The sequence below is a fragment of the Schistocerca nitens genome, chromosome 6, assembly GCF_023898315.1.
Source record: "Schistocerca nitens isolate TAMUIC-IGC-003100 chromosome 6, iqSchNite1.1, whole genome shotgun sequence".
Classification (NCBI taxonomy): Eukaryota; Metazoa; Arthropoda; class Insecta; order Orthoptera; family Acrididae; genus Schistocerca; species Schistocerca nitens.
Window position 1 is genome coordinate 712,876,306 of NC_064619.1, and position 20,421 is coordinate 712,896,726.

Below are 20,421 nucleotides of genomic sequence, written 5' to 3' on the forward strand. Positions count from 1 at the left end.
GTTAGTGGAACACCTGGATAAACGTTCGTAGATTAAACCTATTTTGAAACAGGTGGTACCTGAGGTCTGTTGCATGGGTTGCGACCTTCGCTTTCAATGTAAGCAACAATTAGAATCATTCCCCATCTATTGTCTCTGTCATGCCTTACAGTGTCGGGTGACACGTCACAAGGAAGTGAGTACCGGCTTTCCATTGCTTCCGCGCGGGATAAGCCGAGCGGTCTTGGGCGCGGCGGTCATGGACTGTGCGGTTGGTCCCGGCGGAGGTTCGAGTCCTCCCTCGGGCATGGTTGTGTGTGTTTGTCCTTGGGATAATTTAGGTTAAGTAGTGTGTAAGCTTAGGGACTGATGACCTTAGCAGTTAAGTCGCATAAGATTTCACACACATTTGAACATTTTTTTTCCCATTGTTTTCTACTGAGGTACACAGATAGCAGTTGTCTTTGTGAACGTTGTATTCAACTAAGCACATGCAACGCGACATCCTAATGCAATGCACGTCACAAGGGCGATCTGTTTGATCCGAAAAAGGGCTTTCCGCTGTGTTGCTGCAGATGACAGGGCCTCACCATGTGTCATCCATAGACTGTGGACACGCTACACGGAGACAGGTCAGTACACAAGGCGAGTTGGACAAGGTCGCCAATGCATTACAACCCCATGTGAAGACCGTTATCCGACCATCTGCTTGCTGTGGCGTCGCACGGATATCGGCAGAGAACTGCAATACGATCTCAGAAGAGCTTCTGGAGACCAGACTGTAATGAACAGGTTACGATAAAGGACCATGTTATCCAGATGTTGTGTTCGAGTACCCCACTTGGCAAGATCACATCTTGCAATTCGCCTTCAGTTCTCCCATTCCCACGTCAACTGGCAACTTCGTCACTGGCGAAACTTCTTATTCACAGACGAGTCCATAATTCCTCTGACATAAGGTGATGGTCGTGTTCGTGTGTAGAGACGCGTGGTCAGCGGTACATCCCAAATGCTGTCCAGGAAATCGACCGATTTCCGAGGTTCTGTGATAATTAGCGAGAGCTGTGGCGTTTTTGTAGAACTCTCGGTGCTAAAGACGAGCAACACTGTGTCACACAATCGTAATAATTAATGTGGGGCACACGACGAATGTATTCGTTACGACAGTACACCTACATCTGACGTTAATGGGCTATGTCAATATTGTGGGAGAATTTTGATATCAAATTGATTGACTACTTAATTAAAGCGATCAATTAATCCCCTCTCGTCCTCTCCCGCCTCCTGGGAAATCCCCCCTCTCCTCTGGGATACCCCCCTCCCCCACCTCTACCTAATCCATCCCACCCCTCCCTCTTTGGCAAGAAATTCCAATTTTGCTGAGAAATTCAAATTTTCGTGGAAAATTCAATTGCCAGTTGCATTGGAGAGGATATAAAAATAATAATAATAATAACATACTTTCATTATAAAATTTCATTTTTCATATATGTTGGTGTCAGAGGATGTAGGGTACTCTCTTTTTTTATTATATTTGGAAGGTGGAAGTATTACCCTACTGGAGGATGAACAACTATACCCTAATTATGTAATTCCTCTGTACAAATAATGTAACTTTTAAACCGTCTTGATTGGAAAATGTTTATTCATATGACCGGTTTCGGATCCTTTAGACCATCTTCAGATCTGATATTTCGGTTACAGGAGTAACCCGTCCAAATACAGCAACTTCCACATGCTGCGTCACATACGCATACATTTAAAAAAATTATGAGCATTTACATGCACTGACACAGGTCCAACACACATTGCAAAATATGTTGCAAAAACCTGTGCCCCAACACAGCTATCGATCATAAAAGACATCGTCTAGACACTACTACATTCCGCAAATGTAGTTTAAAGATCATGCATAATAATAATAATAATAATTACACCTTCCTTAGGCGACTACAGAGCAGAGCACACAGCCCGCATCTCCGCTCACCACCATAGCCACGGCACAGCGCGGGGCATGCGAATACCTCTAGCACAGCACACGACCGTCTCTCACCGGAGCAGCACACCTGAACCAGCTATTGGCTACGTGGTTAACTGAGGCCTGCATGCTGACAGTCACGACGTATGGGTGGCCTACTGGCCGATGTGTCACCCTGCCAGCCTGCTGAGTGCCGTAAGAAACCCATGAGGACACGTGCTGGCTACCTGCTAAGGCGAGCAGTCAACTGTTTGCGCGTACTACCCCAACCATCCACTGTGGGCCACATAAGCCCAAACAGACACGCACTGGTGGCAACTTGCTTTGCTGCATCGTCACGCTCCAGAACTCGTGGGAAACACTGAAGCACTTCCTGTCAATTTGTTAAGAGTTCTATATCTGCCTGCACACCTCCCCATCCCAAATGCGTCCGAGACTACAGACCTGGGTTTTCCCCAGGCCCAGCTTTGTCGGCAGCTTCATTTGTTGACTGTGTGGTCATAATTACCTCTTAACTGCCGCCTAAGTCTTGGCAAACTGCGAAGGGATTAGTGGAACACCTGCACAATTAAGTGTCACCGATCTCCAGAACTGGTGGAAAACACGGTGGCGCTTCTTGGGTGAACACCTGCAGACATTCCTCAGGTTGTCCAAAGCCATCTTATCTCCCCGGATCAATTGGATGCTCAAATATCTCATGGGGGCCCGGGTGGGGTGTGGGGTATACCAGGATACTGAACAATATGCTTTATGTCATCCCACCTGCAATCCAGACCATTCTGGGATGTGTCTTCGAGATATTCCAGAAAGGCAGACCCTGTGAACAATAGCAAAATATCTGTCTGTAGACCATACCATTCCAAACCTGTCTGACCCAACAGACCTGGATTTCCATCAGAATACCCTCCTATAGAATTAGTGTGGTGCAAAGACATTCCTCAACCTGCTCAGCATCCTATTCTTCTCAGAACACCTGGGCACTTAAATGTCACACAGGATCTGTGGCCAGACAATTTTGATATGTAGGACAAATTACATTCACACATAAACATCTGTCAAGCACTAGACACAGTTGTACAAATAACTATATAAAGTCTCCCTCCCCCCCCCCCTCCACTACGTCCCTGCAGACAATTAAGTGTACTTCCCAGAATGATCGAAAAGGCTGAAGGACGCTTTTGCCCTGCCTGTAGACCACCCCATCCGAAATGTGTCTGAGATTGCAAACCTGAGTTTTCCCCAGTGTACGGTCATGTAGATGTGTTCCTACCTGTTCCCGCCAAATTAGTGGCCATAGTACTGTGTCCAGACTTTTTTTTTTTTCATCAGTCTACTGACTGATTTGATGCGGCCCGCCACGAATTCCTTTCCTGTGCTAACCTCTTCATCTCTAGCACTTGCAACCTACGTCCTCAATTATTTGCTTGACGTATTCCAATCTCTGTCTTCCTTTACAGTTTTTGTCCTCTACAGCTCCCTCTACTACCATGGAAGTCATTCCCTCATGTCAGCAGATGTCCTATCATCCTGTCCCTTCTCCTTATCAGTGTTTTCCACATATTCCTTTCCTCTCCCATTCTGCGTAGAACCTCCTCATTCCTTACCTTATCAGTCCACCTAATTTTCAACATTCGTCTATAACACCACATCTCAAATGCTTCGATTCTCTTCTGTTCCGGTTTTCCCTCAGTCCATGTTTCACTACCATACAATGCTGTACTCCAGACGCACATCCTCAGAAATTTCTTCCTCAAATTAAGGCCGGTATTTGATATTAAGACTTCTGTTGGCCAGAAATGCCTTTTTTGCCATAGCGAGTCTGCTTTTGATGTCCTCCTTGCTCCGTCCGTCGTTGGTTATTTTACTGCCTAAGTAGCAGAATTCCTTAACTTCATTGACTTCGTGACCATCAATCCTGATGTTAAGTTTCTCGCTGTTCTTATTTCTACTACTTCTCATTACCTTCGTCTTTCTCCGATTTAATCTCAAATTAGACTGTTCTACTACTTCTCATTACCTTCGTCTTTCTCCGATTTAATCTCAAATTAGACTGTTCATTCCGTTCAGCAGATCATTTAATTCTTCTTCACTTTCACTCAGGATAGCAATGTCATCAGCGAATCGTATCATTGATATCCTTCCACCTTGTATTTTAATTCCACTCCTGAACCTTTCTTTTATTTCCATTATTGCTTCCTCGATGTACAGATTGAAGAGTAGGGGCGAAAGGCTACAGCCTTGTCTTACACCCTTCTTAATACGAGCACTTCGTTCTTGATCGTCCACTCTTATTATTCCCTCTTGGTTGTTGTACATATTGTATATGACCCGTCTCTCCCAATAACTTACCCCTACTTTTTTCAGAATCTCGAACAGCTTGCACCATTTTATATTGTCGAACGCTTTTTCCAGGTCGACAAATCCTATGAAAGTGTCTTCATTTTTCTTTAGCCTTGCTTCCATTATTAGCCGTAACGTCAGAATTGCCTCTCTCGTCCCTTTACTTTTCCTAAAGCCAAACTGATCGTCACCTAACGCATTCTCAATTTTCTTTTACAGTCTTCTGTATATTATTCTTGTAAGCAGCTTCGATGCATGAGCTGTTAAGCTGATTGTGCGATAATTCTCGCACTTGTCAGCTCTTGCCATCTTCGGAATTGTGTGGATGATGCTTTTCCGAAAGTCAGATGGTATGTCGCCAGACTCATATATTCTACACACCAACGTGAATAGTCGTTTTGTTGCCACTTCCCCCAATGATTTTAGAAATTCTGATGGAATGTTATCTATCCCTTCTGCCTTATTTGACCGTAAGTCCTCCAAAGCTCTTTTAAATTCCGATTCTAATACTGGATCCTCTATCTCTTCTAAATAGACTCCTGTTTCTTCTTCTATCACACCAGACAAATCTTCACCCTCATAGAGGTTTTCAATGTATTCTTTCCACCCATCTGCTCTCTCCTCTGCATTTAACAGTGGAATTCCCGTTGCACTCTTAATGTTACCACCGTTGCTTTTAATGTCACCGCCGGCCGCGGTGGTCTAGCGGTTCTAGGCGCTCAGTCCGGAACCGCGCGACTGCTACGGTCGCAGATTCGAATCCTGCCTCGGGCATGGATGTGTGTGATGTCCTTAGGTTAGTTAGGTTTAAGTAGTTCTAAGTTCTAGGGGACTGATGACCACAGATGTTAAGTCCCACAGTGCTCAGAGCCATTTGAACCATTTTTTAATGTCACCAAAGGTTGTTTTGACTTTCCTGTATGCTGAATCTGTCCTTCCGACAATCATATCTTTTTCGATGTCTTCACATTTTTCCTGCAGCCATTTCGTCTTAGCTTCCCTGCACTTTCTATTTATTTCATTCCTCAGCGACTTGTATTTCTGTATTCCTGAATTTCCCGGAACATGTTTGTACTTCCTCCTTTCATCAATCAACTGAAGTATTTCTTCTGTTACCCATGGTTTCTTCGTAGCTACCTTCTTTGTACCTATGTTTTCCTTCCCAACTTCTGTGATGACCCTTTTTAGAGATGTCCATTCCTCTTCAACTGTACTGCCTACTGCGCTATTCCTTATTGCTGTATCTATAGCGTTAGAGAACTTCAAACGTATCTCGTCATTCCTTAGTACTTCCGTATCCCACTTCTTTGCGTATTGATTCTTCCTGACTAATGTCTTGAACTTCAGCCTACTCTTCATCACTACTATATTGTGATCTGAGTCTATATCTGCTCCTGGGTACGCCTTACAATCCAGTATCTGATTTCGGAATCTCTGTCTGACCATGATGCAATCTAATTGAAATCTTCCCGTATCTCCCGGCCTTTTCCAAGTATACCTCCTCCTCTTGTGATTCTTGAACAGGGTATTCGCTATTACTAGCTGAAACTTGTTACAAAACTCAATTAGTCTTTCTCCTCTTTCATTCCTTGTCCCAAGCCCATATTCTCCTGTAACCTTTTCTTCTACTCCTTGCCCTACAACTACATTCCAGTCACCCATGACTATTAGATTTTCGTCCCCCTTTACATACTGCATTACCATTTCAATACCCTCATACACTTTCTCTATCTGTTCATCTTCAGCTTGCGACGTCGGCATGTATACCTGAACTATCGTTGTCGGTGTTGGTCTGCTGTCGATTCTGATTAGAACAACCCGGTCACTGCACTGTTCACAGTAACACACCCTCTGTCCTATCTTCCTATTCATAACGAATCCTACACCTGTTATACCATTTTCTGCTGCTGTTGATATTACCCGATACTCATCTGACCAGAGATCCTTGTCTTCCTTCCACTTCACTTCACTGACCCCTACTATATCTAGATTGAGCCTTTGCATTTCCCTTTTCAGATTTTCTAGTTTCCCTACCACGTTCAAGCTTCTGACATTCCACGCCCCGACTTTTATCCTTTCGTTGATTATTCAATCTTTTTCTCATGGTAACCTCCCCCTTGGCAGTCCCCTCCCGGAGATCCGAATGGGAGACTATTCCGGAATCTTTTGCCAATGAGAGATGATCATGACACTTCTTCAATTACAGGCCACATGTCCTGTGGATACACGTTACGTGTCTTTAATGCAGGCGCCGCAAGAGGTCGCTACAGCCGCGCACCTCTTTCCTTCCGCTCGACACGTGACTGCAAATAGAGCCAGCCATATTGCTTTCTGCATCCTCATGTCGTTGATCATTGCTGATTCTTCCGCCTTTAGGGGCCATTTCCCACCCCTAGGACAAGAGAGTGCCCTGAACCTCTATCCGCTTCTCCGCCCTCTTTGACAAGGCCGTTGGCAGAATGAGGCTGACTTCTTATGCCGGAAGTCTTCGGCCGCCAATGCTGATTATTTATCAAAATTTAGGCAGTGGCGGGGATAGAACCCGGGACCGAAGACGTTTTGATTATGAATCAAAGACGCTACCCTTAGACCACGGGAAGATCCCGCGTCCAGACTAAGCGCCTTCAACTCTTGCTTCCCGCGAAGCAGACCGGTACAGCGGGCCCCGGACCGAGTAGGGGTCAGCCTGGCCGGTCGTCCCGGAAACGTAGACGCTTCCCAGAGACCACCAGGAGGCGTCCACGGCGCCGCAAGAGGTCGCTACAGCCGCGCACCTCTTTCCTTCCGCTCGACAGGTGACTGCAAATAGAGCTAGCCATATCCATCCGCCGAGCAGTATTTAGGCTGGAGCAGGAGCCTGGAGAGGCAGTTCACGCCGAGCGAGCGCACTGGTGTCATCGTAGCCGCCGCGTCATTGTCCACCGCCGCCAGCGTACCGGAGCCATCCTCGCAGGGCCTCCCTCTACTCGTCCTCGGACGCAGGTGACGGCAACGTGGACTCCGCGTCGCTCTTCACGCGATGCCCGAAGCTTGGTTTTGTGAAGTTGTATGGTTACTACAGACAGTTTATGTTTGGAAGAATAATTTAGTTATTGGTAGGCTTGGAGGATCAGTCCTACCTCACGAATATTGTTTTGTGAATTTTGAAGAAAGACTTTAGTTTAAATAAAAACGCTATAACTCACACTCTGAGATTTTCCTATCCGCGGACGGCGGATATACACTCCTGGAAATTGAAATAAGAACACCGTGAATTCATTGTCCCAGGAAGGGGAAACTTTATTGACACATTCCTGGGGTCAGATACATCACATGATCACACTGACAGAACCACAGGCACATAGACACAGGCAACAGAGCATGCACAATGTCGGCACTAGTACAGTGTATATCCACCTTTCGCAGCAATGCAGGCTGCTATTCTCCCATGGAGACGATCGTAGAGATGCTGGATGTAGTCCTGTGGAACGGCTTGCCATGCCATTTCCACCTGGCGCCTCAGTTGGACCAGCGTTCGTGCTGGACGTGCAGACCGCGTGAGACGACGCTTCATCCAGTCCCAAACATGCACAATGGGGGACAGATCCGGAGATCTTGCTGGCCAGGGTAGTTGACTTACACCTTCTAGAGCACGTTGGGTGGCACGGGATACATGCGGACGTGCATTGTCCTGTTGGAACAGCAAGTTCCCTTGCCGGTCTAGGAATGGTAGAACGATGGGTTCGATGACGGTTTGGATGTACCGTGCACTATTCAGTGTCCCCTCGACGATCACCAGTGGTGTACGGCCAGTGTAGGAGATCGCTCCCCACACCATGATGCCGGGTGTTGGCCCTGTGTGCCTCGGTCGTATGCAGTCCTGAATGTGGCGCTCACCTGCACGGCGCCAAACACGCATACGACCATCATTGGCACCAAGGCAGAAGCGACTCTCATCGCTGAAGACGACACGTCTCCATTCGTCCCTCCATTCACGCCTGTCGCGACACCACTGGAGGCGGGCTGCACGATGTTGGGGCGTGAGCGGAAGACGGCCTAACGGTGTGCGGGACCGTAGCCCAGCTTCATGGAGACGGTTGCGAATGGTCCTCGCCGATACTCCAGGAGCAACAGTGTCCCTAATTTGCTGGGAAGTGGCGGTGCGGTCCCCTACGGCACTGCGTAGGATCCTACGGTCTTGGCGTGCATCCGTGCGTCGCTGCGGTCCGGTCCCAGGTCGACGGGCACGTGCACCTTCCGCCGACCACTGGCGACAACATCGATGTACTGTGGAGACCTCACGCCCCACGTGTTGAGCAATTCGGCGGTACGTCCACCCGGCCTCCCGCATGCCCACTATACGCCCTCGCTCAAAGTCCGTCAACTGCACGTACGGTTCACGTCCACGCTGTCGCGGCATGCTACCAGTGTTAAAGACTGCGATGGAGCTCCGTATGCCACGGCAAACTGGCTGACACTGACGGCGGCGGTGCACAAATGCTGCGCAGCTAGCGCCATTCGACGGCCAACACCGCGGTTCCTGGTGTGTCCGCTGTGCCGTGCGTGTGATCATTGCTTGTACAGCCCTCTCGCAGTGTCCGGAGCAAGTATGGTGGGTCTGACACACTGGTGTCAATGTGTTCTTTTTTCCATTTCCAGGAGTGTATTACATAGCTTATGTATATACACCCCCAAGAGGATGAAACTCCGAATGCGGATGAAATCGACACATGCTTCTGTGACACCATCCTACCAAAAGTATATGAATACCTACTAATAGCACACGGGGTAGCTTTGCGTTCTGAGGAGCCTTGTCACAGTTCATGCGGCTCACCTGTCAGAGATTCGAGTTCTCCCTCGGGCATTTACAATTGTATATCACGTAAATTTGAATTTCCCACCAATAGGGGTGTGGTGGGGGTGGGGGGTGGAAGGGGGAGGTGGATTTCCTACAGTGATGGGGAGGAGGGGTGGGGATTAAATGGTCAACTTAATTAATTAGGCAATGAATGTGATATCAATTTGATATCGAAACTGTCCAAGAATCGTCTTTGGTCCACTGCTTATGGCAGCAGATGACCAACCTGAGTGCCTCTGCTAACAGCACAACATCGCCTGTAGTCCCTCACCGAGGATCGTGACCATATCGGTTGGATCCTAGACAGCTAAAAAACCGCGGTCTGGTGATACGAGTGCCAATTTCAGTTGGTAAGTGCTGATGGTAAGGTTTGAGTATGGTGCAGACCCCATGAGGCCAGAGTCCCAGGTTGTCAACATGGCACTGTGCAAGCTAATGGTGGTTTCATAATAGTGTAGGCTGTGTTTACATAAAATCTAGTGGGTCCTCTGGTCCAACTGAACCAAAATGACAATGTGCTGTGTTTCCAGGGCACAACTGTTCACAGCTGGTTTGAAAAACATTCTGGACCATTCGAGTGAGCGAGAATAATCTAAATGTCAGTTTGTGCACAAACTCTTGCACCAGTAACACTTTCGCAATTATGGACGGATACAGAGGCGACATGCCTCAGTGTTTCTGCAGCGTCTTCGAACGACTTGTTGAGTCCACGCCACGCCGAGTTGCTGTACTACGCCGGGCAAATGGAGGTCCGACACGATGTTACGTGGTATTCCATGAGTATTGCACTTTTTTTCCCTTTATTGTAATTTTGATACCTGTACAAACAACAGGTAAGCTGCCAGAAGGATTCGACGCTGCTCTTCAGCCTTAGAGTAGACAATGAGTAAACAGAAAGAATACTCATAATTGACATAATGGTGGGTAAAAAACAGTAGACATAGAATACAAAACATGGAGCCGTTCACACTCGATGATAGTCCACACTACAAACTGTTGACACGACGCACAAACACTGATGATTTCGATGGCACATGTGAACGATGGAGCGTGGCGGCGAACACTAAACACAAAACACGATGGCGCACACGAGAAACGGATGGCGATGATCTCCGGCGCGCGAATGTCCACGTAACGTGTGCGAGCCCGGGGACCTGCCAGGAGGGGAAGAAGGGTGAGGGGGAGGGAGAGCAAAGATGGTAATGGCAGAGGAGTTGGGAGGAGGAGTGGTGGGACGGGGGTAGTGGAAGCCCGGGGGAGGAGTGGTGAGAAAGGGAGGGGGGAGGGAAGGGGGAGAGAGGGTGCCCAAAGGAACAATCACAGGAAGAGGGAGGGAGGATCAAAGTTGGTAGGAGGGGTAGATGGAGGGCAGGAGGGCATCATAACGGAGGGGGAGTTGGCGGAAGCCACCTTGGGAGAGGGTGTGGAGAGTGGAGAGATGGAGAGCAGGTGGGACATGGAAGTACAGGCGCGGCAGTGGACGAGGGTGGGAGAGGATGGGAGAGACCAGCGGGTGAGGAGGATCGAGTTTGCGGGACGTGTAGAGGATCCGTATCCGGAGTATTGTACCTCCGCGTATTACTGAAAGGAAGTATGGGGGTTAAAGACTGTAACAAGAGAGCGAGATTTGAATACAGTAAGCAGATCCAAAATGATGTAGGATGCAGTAGATATTTGGAGGTGAAGAGGCTTGAGTAACATCGAGAGCTGCACGAAACCAGTCTTCCGACTGAAGACCACAACAACAACATCCGTACCGTTTCCACAGCTGTTGTGGGGTTCCCTCACCTGCTGAAAGATGGCGCGCAGCGTGGTGCCGGAGAAGGCGGGCACGAGCAGCTCGCGGGAGCGGCGCCACCGGCCGCCCGCCTGGTGGAAGAGCCCGCGGGGCGGCGGCACGTTGGCGGCCAGCCCGTGGTCGTGCAGCGCGCGCAGCGCCGCCGCCGCCGCCTGCGGGCTCCTGGCCAGCAGCACGGGCCGCCACAGCAGGTAGACGCCCAGCACCGGCGCCGACGCCGACGCGGCCGCGGAGCACAGCCGAGACAGCTGCGCGCCGATGTCGCGCGCCAGCAGCACGCAGCCCCAGCCGTCGCCGTACGGCGGCAGCGGCCACAGCTGTGGCACGCCGCGCCGCCGCCAGTAGCTGAACCACCAGGCCGATGCAGCGGCCACCGACAGCACGGCGCCCGCCGACCACAGCGCCGGCGCCGCCGCCAGCGTCACCACCACTATGTGCCACGGGTCGTTTATAACATGGTCCTCACACGAACTTTCTTCTTATTTTTTCGTTTTGTTTTTGCAACTTTCAGTCCTTAAGTCTTAAGACCCTTTCATAGAGTATACATGTGTATCTATTTTTTTGGACACCATTCTGATCCCACAGCCAGTATGAATCTGGACACAATTGAATCAAAGACATTAGCTGCCTTGGGCATTCATTTATATCAATGGGACGAGTTGAAACAGTGACTGAAACCCAGACTCCTGGTTACTGGCAGATGTGCTGATCAGTATGCCATCCACACACAGTGATCACCTCAACCGCAAGGACATATCCAAAAGAACAGACGCCACGTATATATAAAGGAACTGGTATACCTGCCTAACATCGTGTGGGGCCCCGCGAGCACGCAAAGTGCCGCAAGACGACGTGACATGGCCTCGACTAATGTCTGAAGTAGTGTTGGAGGGAACTAACACCAGGAATCCGGCAGGGCTGTCCATAAAACCGTAAACGTAGGAGGAGGTGGAGATCTCTTCTGAACAACTTTTGCAAGGCATTCCACATATGCTCTATAATGTTCATGTCTGGGGAATTTGGTGCCCAGCGGAAGTGTTTAAACTCAGAAGACTGTTCCTGGAACCACTCTGCAGCAATTCTGGACGTGTGGGGTCTCGCATTATCCGGCTGGAATTGCCCAAATCCGTCGGAACTCTCAACGGACATGAATTGATCCAGGTGATCATACGGGATGCTTATGCACAAGAGTCGTATCTAGACGTATCAGGGGTCCCATATCACTCCAACTGCACACGCCCCACACCATAATAAAACCTTCACCCGCTTCAACAGTCCGCTGCTGACAAGCATGGTCCATGGATTCATGACGTTTCCTTACCCGTACACGTCCATCCACTCGATACAATCTGAAACGGGACTCTTCCGACCGGGAAACATGTCTCCAGTCATCAACAGTCCAATGTAGGCGTTGACGAGCACAGGCGAGACATAAAGCTTTGTGTCGTGCCGTCATCAAGGGTACACAAGTGGACGTTCGGCTCCGAAAGCCCATATTGAAGGTGTTTCACTGAATGGTTCGCACGCTGACGATTGTTGATCACCCAGCATTGAAATATGCATCAATTTGCGAAGGGCTGCACTTCTGTCACATTAAAAGATTCTCTTCAGTCACTGTTGGTTCTGTTGTTGCAGGATCTATTTCCAGCCGCACCAATGTCGGAGATTTAATGTTTTGCCGAATTCCTGATATTCACGGTACACGCGTGAAATGGTTATACGAGAAAATCCCCGCTTCATCGCCTCTGATATGCTGTGTCCCATCACCTCGTGCGTCGACTATAACACCACTTTCGAACACACTTAAATCTTGATCTGCCATTGCAGCAGTAGTAACGCATCTAACAACTGTCTTATACACGCGTTGCCGACCGCAGTGGCGCTTTCTGCCTGTTGACGTATTTCTGTATTTGAATACGCATGCCTATACCAGTTTCTTTGGCCCTTCAGTGTCTACGGTCGCAGGTTCGAATCCTGCCTCGGACATGGATGTGTGTGATGTCCTTACGTTAGTTCTAAGTCTAGGGGACTGATGACCTCAGGTGTTAAGTCCCATAGTGCTTAGAGCCATTTGAACCAACCCTTAAGGCAATGACAACCAATAATCCCATCAGTGCAGATGCACTCCATGCACGAAGTCTTACGGAAATCGGCGAGCTGCCGCAAGTAATGATGGTAACGAACAAGGGCACGACATCAGTAGTGTATCGATAAGTTCAGAATTTGGGTCTAACAGGAGACGTGCTAGGGTCGGCGGAGTGGTTTTAGTGACGACTGTATCCAGATGGCGCAGTCGTCAGCGCATCTTCCTAGCAAGCAGGTGACCCAGGTTCGAATCCCACTCTGGTACACATTTTCATCTTGCTCCATTGATATCAATGTTCATTGGCAGCTAATGTCTTCGATTTCTTTGAACCTTTTGCAGAGCATCTTTCTTGTTCTTCCAGCGGCTTCGCCACAGTGGTAACACCAGTTCCCATCAAGTCATTGAAGTTAAGTGCTGCCTGACTGCGGTAGGACTTGGATGGGTGACCGTCTGCGTCTGCCGAGCGCTGTTGGCATGCGGGGTGCACTTAACCCATGTGAGGCCAATTGAGGAACTACTTTGCTGAGAAGCAGCAGCTCTGCTCACGAAAATTGACGACTGGGAGAGCGGTCTGCTGAGTGCGTACCCCTCCACATCCGCATCTAGCCATGCCTATCGGCGAGGATGACACAGCAGCGGTCGGACCCTTGGGTTTTGTGAGGCCTGTTCGGATGGAATTTTTCTTGTCCCAGCCGACTATTCATGGCAAGTGAGTCCAGTGTAGCACCGCTCACCAGTCACCAGTGGTCGTTTCCATTTAACTTCAGTGATAAAACTGTGTGTGTTGTGAAACCTGTGTGCTCTCCAATTTGGCATCCTAACTGTGAAATATACGAGGGTTGAATGAAAAGTAATCTCTCCACCTTCGTTAATTTGGCTTGGATGGGAATATTTTAATAAATCAAACGCATAAATCACCGTTACAATGTGATCTTTAATTACCAATATTCACTTTTCCAAGTAATCACCAGCCAGTTGGATACATTTCTACCAACAGTGAACAAGTTTTCTGAAGCCGTCACGGAAGAAGTCGACACTCTGTCTCCGCAACCACAGTCTCACAGTTCTCTCAACGTCTTCATCAGAAGCATAATGATGTCCCCGCAGATCGTCTTTCATTTTCGGGAACAGCTGGAAGTCAGACGGTGCTAAATCTGGACTATATGGAGGATGCCGTACGGTGGTGAGATTCAGTCTCTGAAGTTCTGCTGTGGTGGCACGTGAAGTGTGTAGCTTGGCATTGTCATGCTGCAGGAAAACATTTCCCTTTTCCTTTCGGACCCTTGTTAGCCGTCGTTTCAGAGTTCGCAGCGTTGTGATGTAACGCTGTGAATTTATTGTTGTTCCACGATCAAGGACATCAACATGGATAACACCATCTGCGTCCCAGAACGCTGTGGCCATGATTTTTCCAGCTGAGGCCTGAGTCTTGAATTTCTTTTTTTGGGGTGAGTTTTTTTGTCGATATTCCACAGAGTGACGTTTCGTCTCCGGGTCGTAATGGTATACCCACGTTTCGTCTCCTGTCACAATTGAATGGAGAAAGGCGTCATCTTCATTCTCGTCACGCGAGAGGAGTTCCTGGCAAATTTCAAGTCTGAGCACTTTCATTTCAGGAGTCAGCATCCGGGGTATCCATCGTGCACAGATCTTCCGATAGCCAAGGAAAGCAATAATGTGACCCACACGTTCTTGTGAAATGCCGATTATGCTAGCAATTTCTCTCTGAGTATAAGACGATCGTCCTGAATCAATCTGTCAAGATTTTGGTTGTGAAACTCGGTGGTTGCTGTCACAGGACGCTCAACTCTTTGTTTGCCAGGCAGGTCAAATGTTCCACATCTTTAAACTTACTCGCCCAACGACGCACAGTACTCACAACAACAGAATCACCATAACCTGCTTTCATTCTCTGATGAATCTCCTTTGGGGTGACACCTTCTGCTGTCAAGAATTGAATGACTGCACGTTGCTTGAATTGCATTGACCGACCGTCTGCGCAGGGTTCCATACTTTGCACTGTAACAACACAACAGTTCAATACTAAGGCTTCCCGCTAACTGGAGCTGTAGAGAACAGGCTACGGAACAAGCCAGTACCCGCCGCATACCAATGCTGGCAACTTTTGAAGAGCTACGAAGGTGGAGGTATTACTTTACAGTCGACCCTCGTATGTTATGAGCAACTATCCTTCTTATATTGACCGAATTTACAAATTTAAAATGCTGGCAGAGCCTACTGATTAACAGGTATAATCTTACGATATAAATTCTAAATAATAAATCAAGTATTGAAGTCAAGACACTCTGCATTGGTCTTGAGATAGTGAAGCTAATAACGCGCATATTACCCAGACCATATTCATCCAGCATTTGAGAATTACAGCATTTGTTGACTTCCAACAAATTTTATACCTAATTTCAAACCTCTTCGAAAGTTTTTCTCGCTGACAGTCCCCACAAAATGATGAAAGGAGAAGAGTATATAGCTTACTATCTTTTCGCTGTTCATGCAGTAAAATTTAAACATTCGGCATGATGTTTTAATTTACTATTCTCTACTCTGCTCGCAATACATTTTGCAGACAGTATCCACATATACCTCTAAACATACCTGCGAAATTATATCATGCTACCTCTCATAGTTCAGCACACATGACGTCATAAACACTGAGGTGTGAGAAACAGAGCTGTTCTATACATGGAAAATCGATTCTTTAAAAAAATCGGAGCTGGGGGGTGGGGGGGATACTGACAATAAGAAAATTAAGGAACTGACCGTGACAATAAATTTATTAACAAATGAAGCGAAAGTCATAGTGAATGATCTTCTCAAACGCCTTTTCGTTAATTCTCCAGACTATTGAGAACTGACAGAATAGGAAAACTCTCATCCAAACATTTATGTGTTCTAGAAAATGTATGTAAATGGCACCCAAATGATTACCAAACACCGCCACAACGCGACCACAGAATAGTACCATTCAAAAGTAATCACCACACACGTTAAGACATTCATTCCCCTGGGAGACGAGACGATCAATTTCCTCTTTCGTAGAACGCGGTCGGGCGCAGACGGATCCACAACCACACCCAATCTTCGACTTCTTCATCCGGTTCTAACCGATGTCCGTGTATGTATTTCTTCGTGTCGCCGCAGATGTGAAGATCACAAGGTGAAAGATCAGGGTTGTATAGAGGATGTTTCAGTGTTTCCCAAGCAAAACGTTGAAGCGTAACCTTCGTCCGATTGGCATGGATCAGGATGATTCCGCTTGACAGCATTCCGAAAGCCTGAGAGTAAATGGCAAAGCTAACAGTGGAAGCATCCTACATCTCTTCCGCCAAATAAATCCACTTTTCACACAATTTTCGGTAAGGTCATGACGACCTGTTTATTCGAGTGCAGATGCCTTCTGCTCGTCGAGTTCCTCAAGCGTGGGATCACAATAAGTGGACAGCACTATGAAGACATTCTGCAGAAACTGCGACATGCCATCAAGTCAAAATGCGCAAGAATGCTGTCGGACGGAATCATCCAGTTGCACGATAAAGCCAGCCCGCACACTACCAATCGGACGAAGGCTACGCTTCAGCGATTTGGTTGGGTAACAGTGCAACATCCTTCGAACAGCCCGAATCTTCCACCGTGTGATTTTCCCATCACCTGAAGAACGACATGCGTCGATGTCTGTTTCCGTGGAACGAGGAAGTGCATCAGCTGGTTCGGTTGTAGGTCCGTCAGCCGCGACCGCGTTCTTCAAAACACGAACTGATCGTCTCGTCTCCCAGTGGGATAAATGTCTTAATGCCTGAGGCGATAACTTTTGAATGATACTATTCCAAGGTCCCGTTGTAGTGGGTGTGCGGTCTTAATTTGAGTTGTATTGGGTGTGCGGTTTTTATTTGACTGTCAGTCATACAGACGTACACATCGGACCATATTTACAGAATGACAATTATTGAGCTATATGAAATAAAATCGTCATAATTTCTGAACGGTTTGCGTTAGGGCGTTCACACTGCACGTTTGACCGCCGCGCGTGATGGGAATTAGTATGGTTTGATTTAGCCACGAAGCCCACTTTCATTTGGACGGGTTCTTCAGTAAGCAAAATTGACGCATGTGGGGGACTGAGAATCCTCATTTCGCGATCGAGAAGTCTCTTCACCCTCAACGGATGACTGTGTGGTGCGCAATGTCCAGTCACAGAATAATCACTGCGATATTTCTTGATGGCACGGTGACTACCGAACGGTGCCTGAAGGTTTTGGAAGACGTTTTATTCTCATTATGCAAAGTGACCCTGATTTCGACAAGGTATGGTTCATACAAGACGGAGCTCCACCCCATCGAAGCAGGAGAGTGTTTGATATCCTGGAAGAGCACTTTTGGGACCACATTCTGGCTCTGAAGTACCCAGAGGCCACTGGCATAGGACTCGATTGGCCGCCATATTATCTGCATCTGAGCCCATGCGGCTCCTTTCTGTGGGGCTACATTTGAAGACAATGTGTATAGTAATAACCCCAAAACCATCGCTGAGCTGAAAACAGTCATTCGGGAGGTCATCAACAGCATCGATGTCCCGAAACTTCACCGGGTCATGCAGAATTTCTCTATTCGCTGCGCCACATCGTCGCCAATGATGGCAGGCATATCGAACGTCTCATATCCTAAATCCGAATATCTGTACTGACGTTTATACAGGGTGTTTCAAAAATGACCGGTATATTCGAAACGGCAATAAAAACTAAACGAGCAGTGATAGAAATACACCGTTTGTTGCAATATGCTTGGGACAACAGTACATTTTCAGGCAGACAAACTTTCGAAATTACAGTAGTTATAATTTTCAACAACAGATGGCGCTGCGGTCTGGAAAACTCTATAGTACGATATTTTCCACATATCCACCATGCGTAGCAATAATATGGCGTAGTCTCTGAATGAAATTACCCGAAACCTTTGACAACGTGTCTGGCGGAATGGCTTCACATGCAGATGAGATGTACTGCTTCAGCTGTTCAATTGTTTCTGGATTCTGGCGGTACACCTGGTCTTTCAAGTGTCCCCACAGAAAGAAGTCACAGGGGTTCATGTCTGGCGAATAGGGAGGCCAATCCACGCCGCCTCCTGTATGTTTCGGATAGCCCAAAGCAATCACACGATCATCGAAATATTCATTCAGGAAATTAAAGACGTCGGCCGTGCGATGTGGCCGGGCACCATCTTGCATAAACCACGAGGTGTTCGCAGTGTCGTCTAAGGCAGTTTGTACCGCCACAAATTCACGAAGAATGTCCAGATAGCGTGATGCAGTAATCGTTTCGGATCTGAAAAATGGGCCGATGATTCCTTTGGAAGAAATGGCGGCCCAGACCAGTACTTTTTGAGGATGCAGGGACGATGGGACTGCAACATGGGGCTTTTCGGTTCCCCATATGCGCCAGTTCTGTTTATTGACGAAGCCGTCCAGGTAAAAATAAGCTTCGTCAGTAAACCAAATGCTGCCCACATGCATATCGCCATCATCAATCCTGTACACTATATCGTTAGCGAATGTCTCTCGTGCAGCAATGGTAGCGGCGCTGAGGGGTTGCTGCGTTTGAATTTTGTTTGGATAGAGGTGTAAACTCTGGCGCATGAGACGATACGTGGACGTTGGCGTCATTTGGACCGCAGCTGCAACACGGCGAACGGAAACCCGAGGCCGCTGTTGGATCACCTGCTGCACTAGCTGCGCGTTGCCCTCTGTGGTTGCTGTACGCAGTCGCCCTACCTTTCCAGCACGTTCATCCGTCACGTTCTCAGTCCGTTGAAATTTTTCAAACAGATCCTTTATTGTACCGCTTTTCGGTCCTTTGGTTACATTAAACCTCCGTTGAAAACTTCGTCTTGTTGCAACAACACTGTGTTCTAGGCGGTGGAATTCCAACACCAGAAAAATCCTCTGTTCTAAGGAATAAACCATGTTGTCTACAGCACACGTGCACGTTGTGAACAGCACACGCTTACAGCAGAAAGACGACGTACAGAATGGCGCATCCACAGACTGCGTTGTCTTCTATATCTTTCACATCACTTGCAGCGCCATCTGTTGTTGAAAATTGTAACTACTGTAATTTCGAAAGTTTGTCCGCCTGAAAATGTACTGTTGTCCCAAGCATATTGCAACAAACGGTGTATTTCTATCGCTGCTCGTTTAGGTTTTATTGCCGTTTCAAATATACCGGTCATTTTTGAAACACCCTGTATGTTCAATAAATTGTGTGTACACCGTAGGTTGTAAGTTATAGATAGATAGATATTCAGCGATCACAGGCCCTGCAGACCACGCCCTGCTTCCACAAACTGCCTCCGTTCCTTCCTGTTTTGTACCCGGTTCCTGCAGGTGTCTTCAATTCCCAGTTCTGCTAGGTCCTTCGCCAGGTCGTCCATCCAGCGCTGCCTTGGTCGTCCAATGGGGCGTTTGGTGTTTGGTTTCCCCGCTAGTGTCATCTTCGCCTTTCTTCCATCTGGCATACGGGCTACATGGCCCATCCATTGTATTCTTTTGCCGTAGGATAGTTGCTTGTCGCATCAGAAGGTAGATTTCCTCGTTTTTCCTCCTACTCCATTCTCCGTTATCTAACACTGGTCCCCATATCTTCCTCATTACTCTTCTTTCAAATATTAATAGTTTTTCCCTTTCTCGTTTAGTCATGCTCCATGTTTCTGAACCGCACATTACTGCTGGGCATATCACTGCGTTTCAGATTTTCATCTTAGTGTTCACTGAGGCCAGCCGTTGTGGTCGAGCGATTCTAGGGGCTTCAGTCTGGAACCGCGCGACCGCTACGGTCGCAGGTTCGAATCCTTCCTCGGGCATGGATGTGTGTGATGTCGTTAGGTTAGTTAGGTTTAAGCAGTTCTAAGTTCTAGGGGACTGATGACCTCAGAAGTTAAGTCCCATAGTGCTCAGAGCCATTTGAACCATTTGTTCACTGAGATCGATTTAGAACAAAGCGTCTCTCCGAGGGAATGCATGCATTTCGTTTCCACTGCTATTCTTTCCTTGATGTCCACTTTTATGTTGCTGTCAGTGGTACACCAAGATCCCAGGTATTTGAACTGGTCTACTCTCTTGAACCTCTTGCCACCTATCTCAAGAAATTCTACCTGCTCTTGTCTTCTTCCTAATTGCATGAACTCTGTTTTGCCTCAATTCACTTTGAGCCCTAGCTTCTGTGCATTATTGTCCATTTTCTGTTACATTTCTTTCAACTCGTTCTTTGATTCACTTAATAGTACTGCGTCATCTGCATGGCAATTTACATTTTTTTTCATATAGCTCATTAATTCTCATCGTGCAGAAGGCAGTAAATAGCGCGTTTTTACTTTATCATTTGTATCTTGCTTCC

At 47.6% G+C, this 20,421-nt stretch overlaps 1 protein-coding gene across 1 annotated transcript in view; it reads right to left on the minus strand.

Moving 5' to 3' along the window:
• The window catches only part of LOC126263586 (probable cytochrome P450 6d5), a 158,429-nt gene that overhangs the window by 62,574 nt on the left and 75,434 nt on the right, over window positions 1-20,421 (minus strand). The window contains exon 3 of the mRNA XM_049960679.1: window positions 10,923-11,362. Coding sequence (XP_049816636.1) covers window positions 10,923-11,362 — 440 coding nt within the window. The remainder of the gene's footprint in view (window positions 1-10,922; window positions 11,363-20,421) is intronic.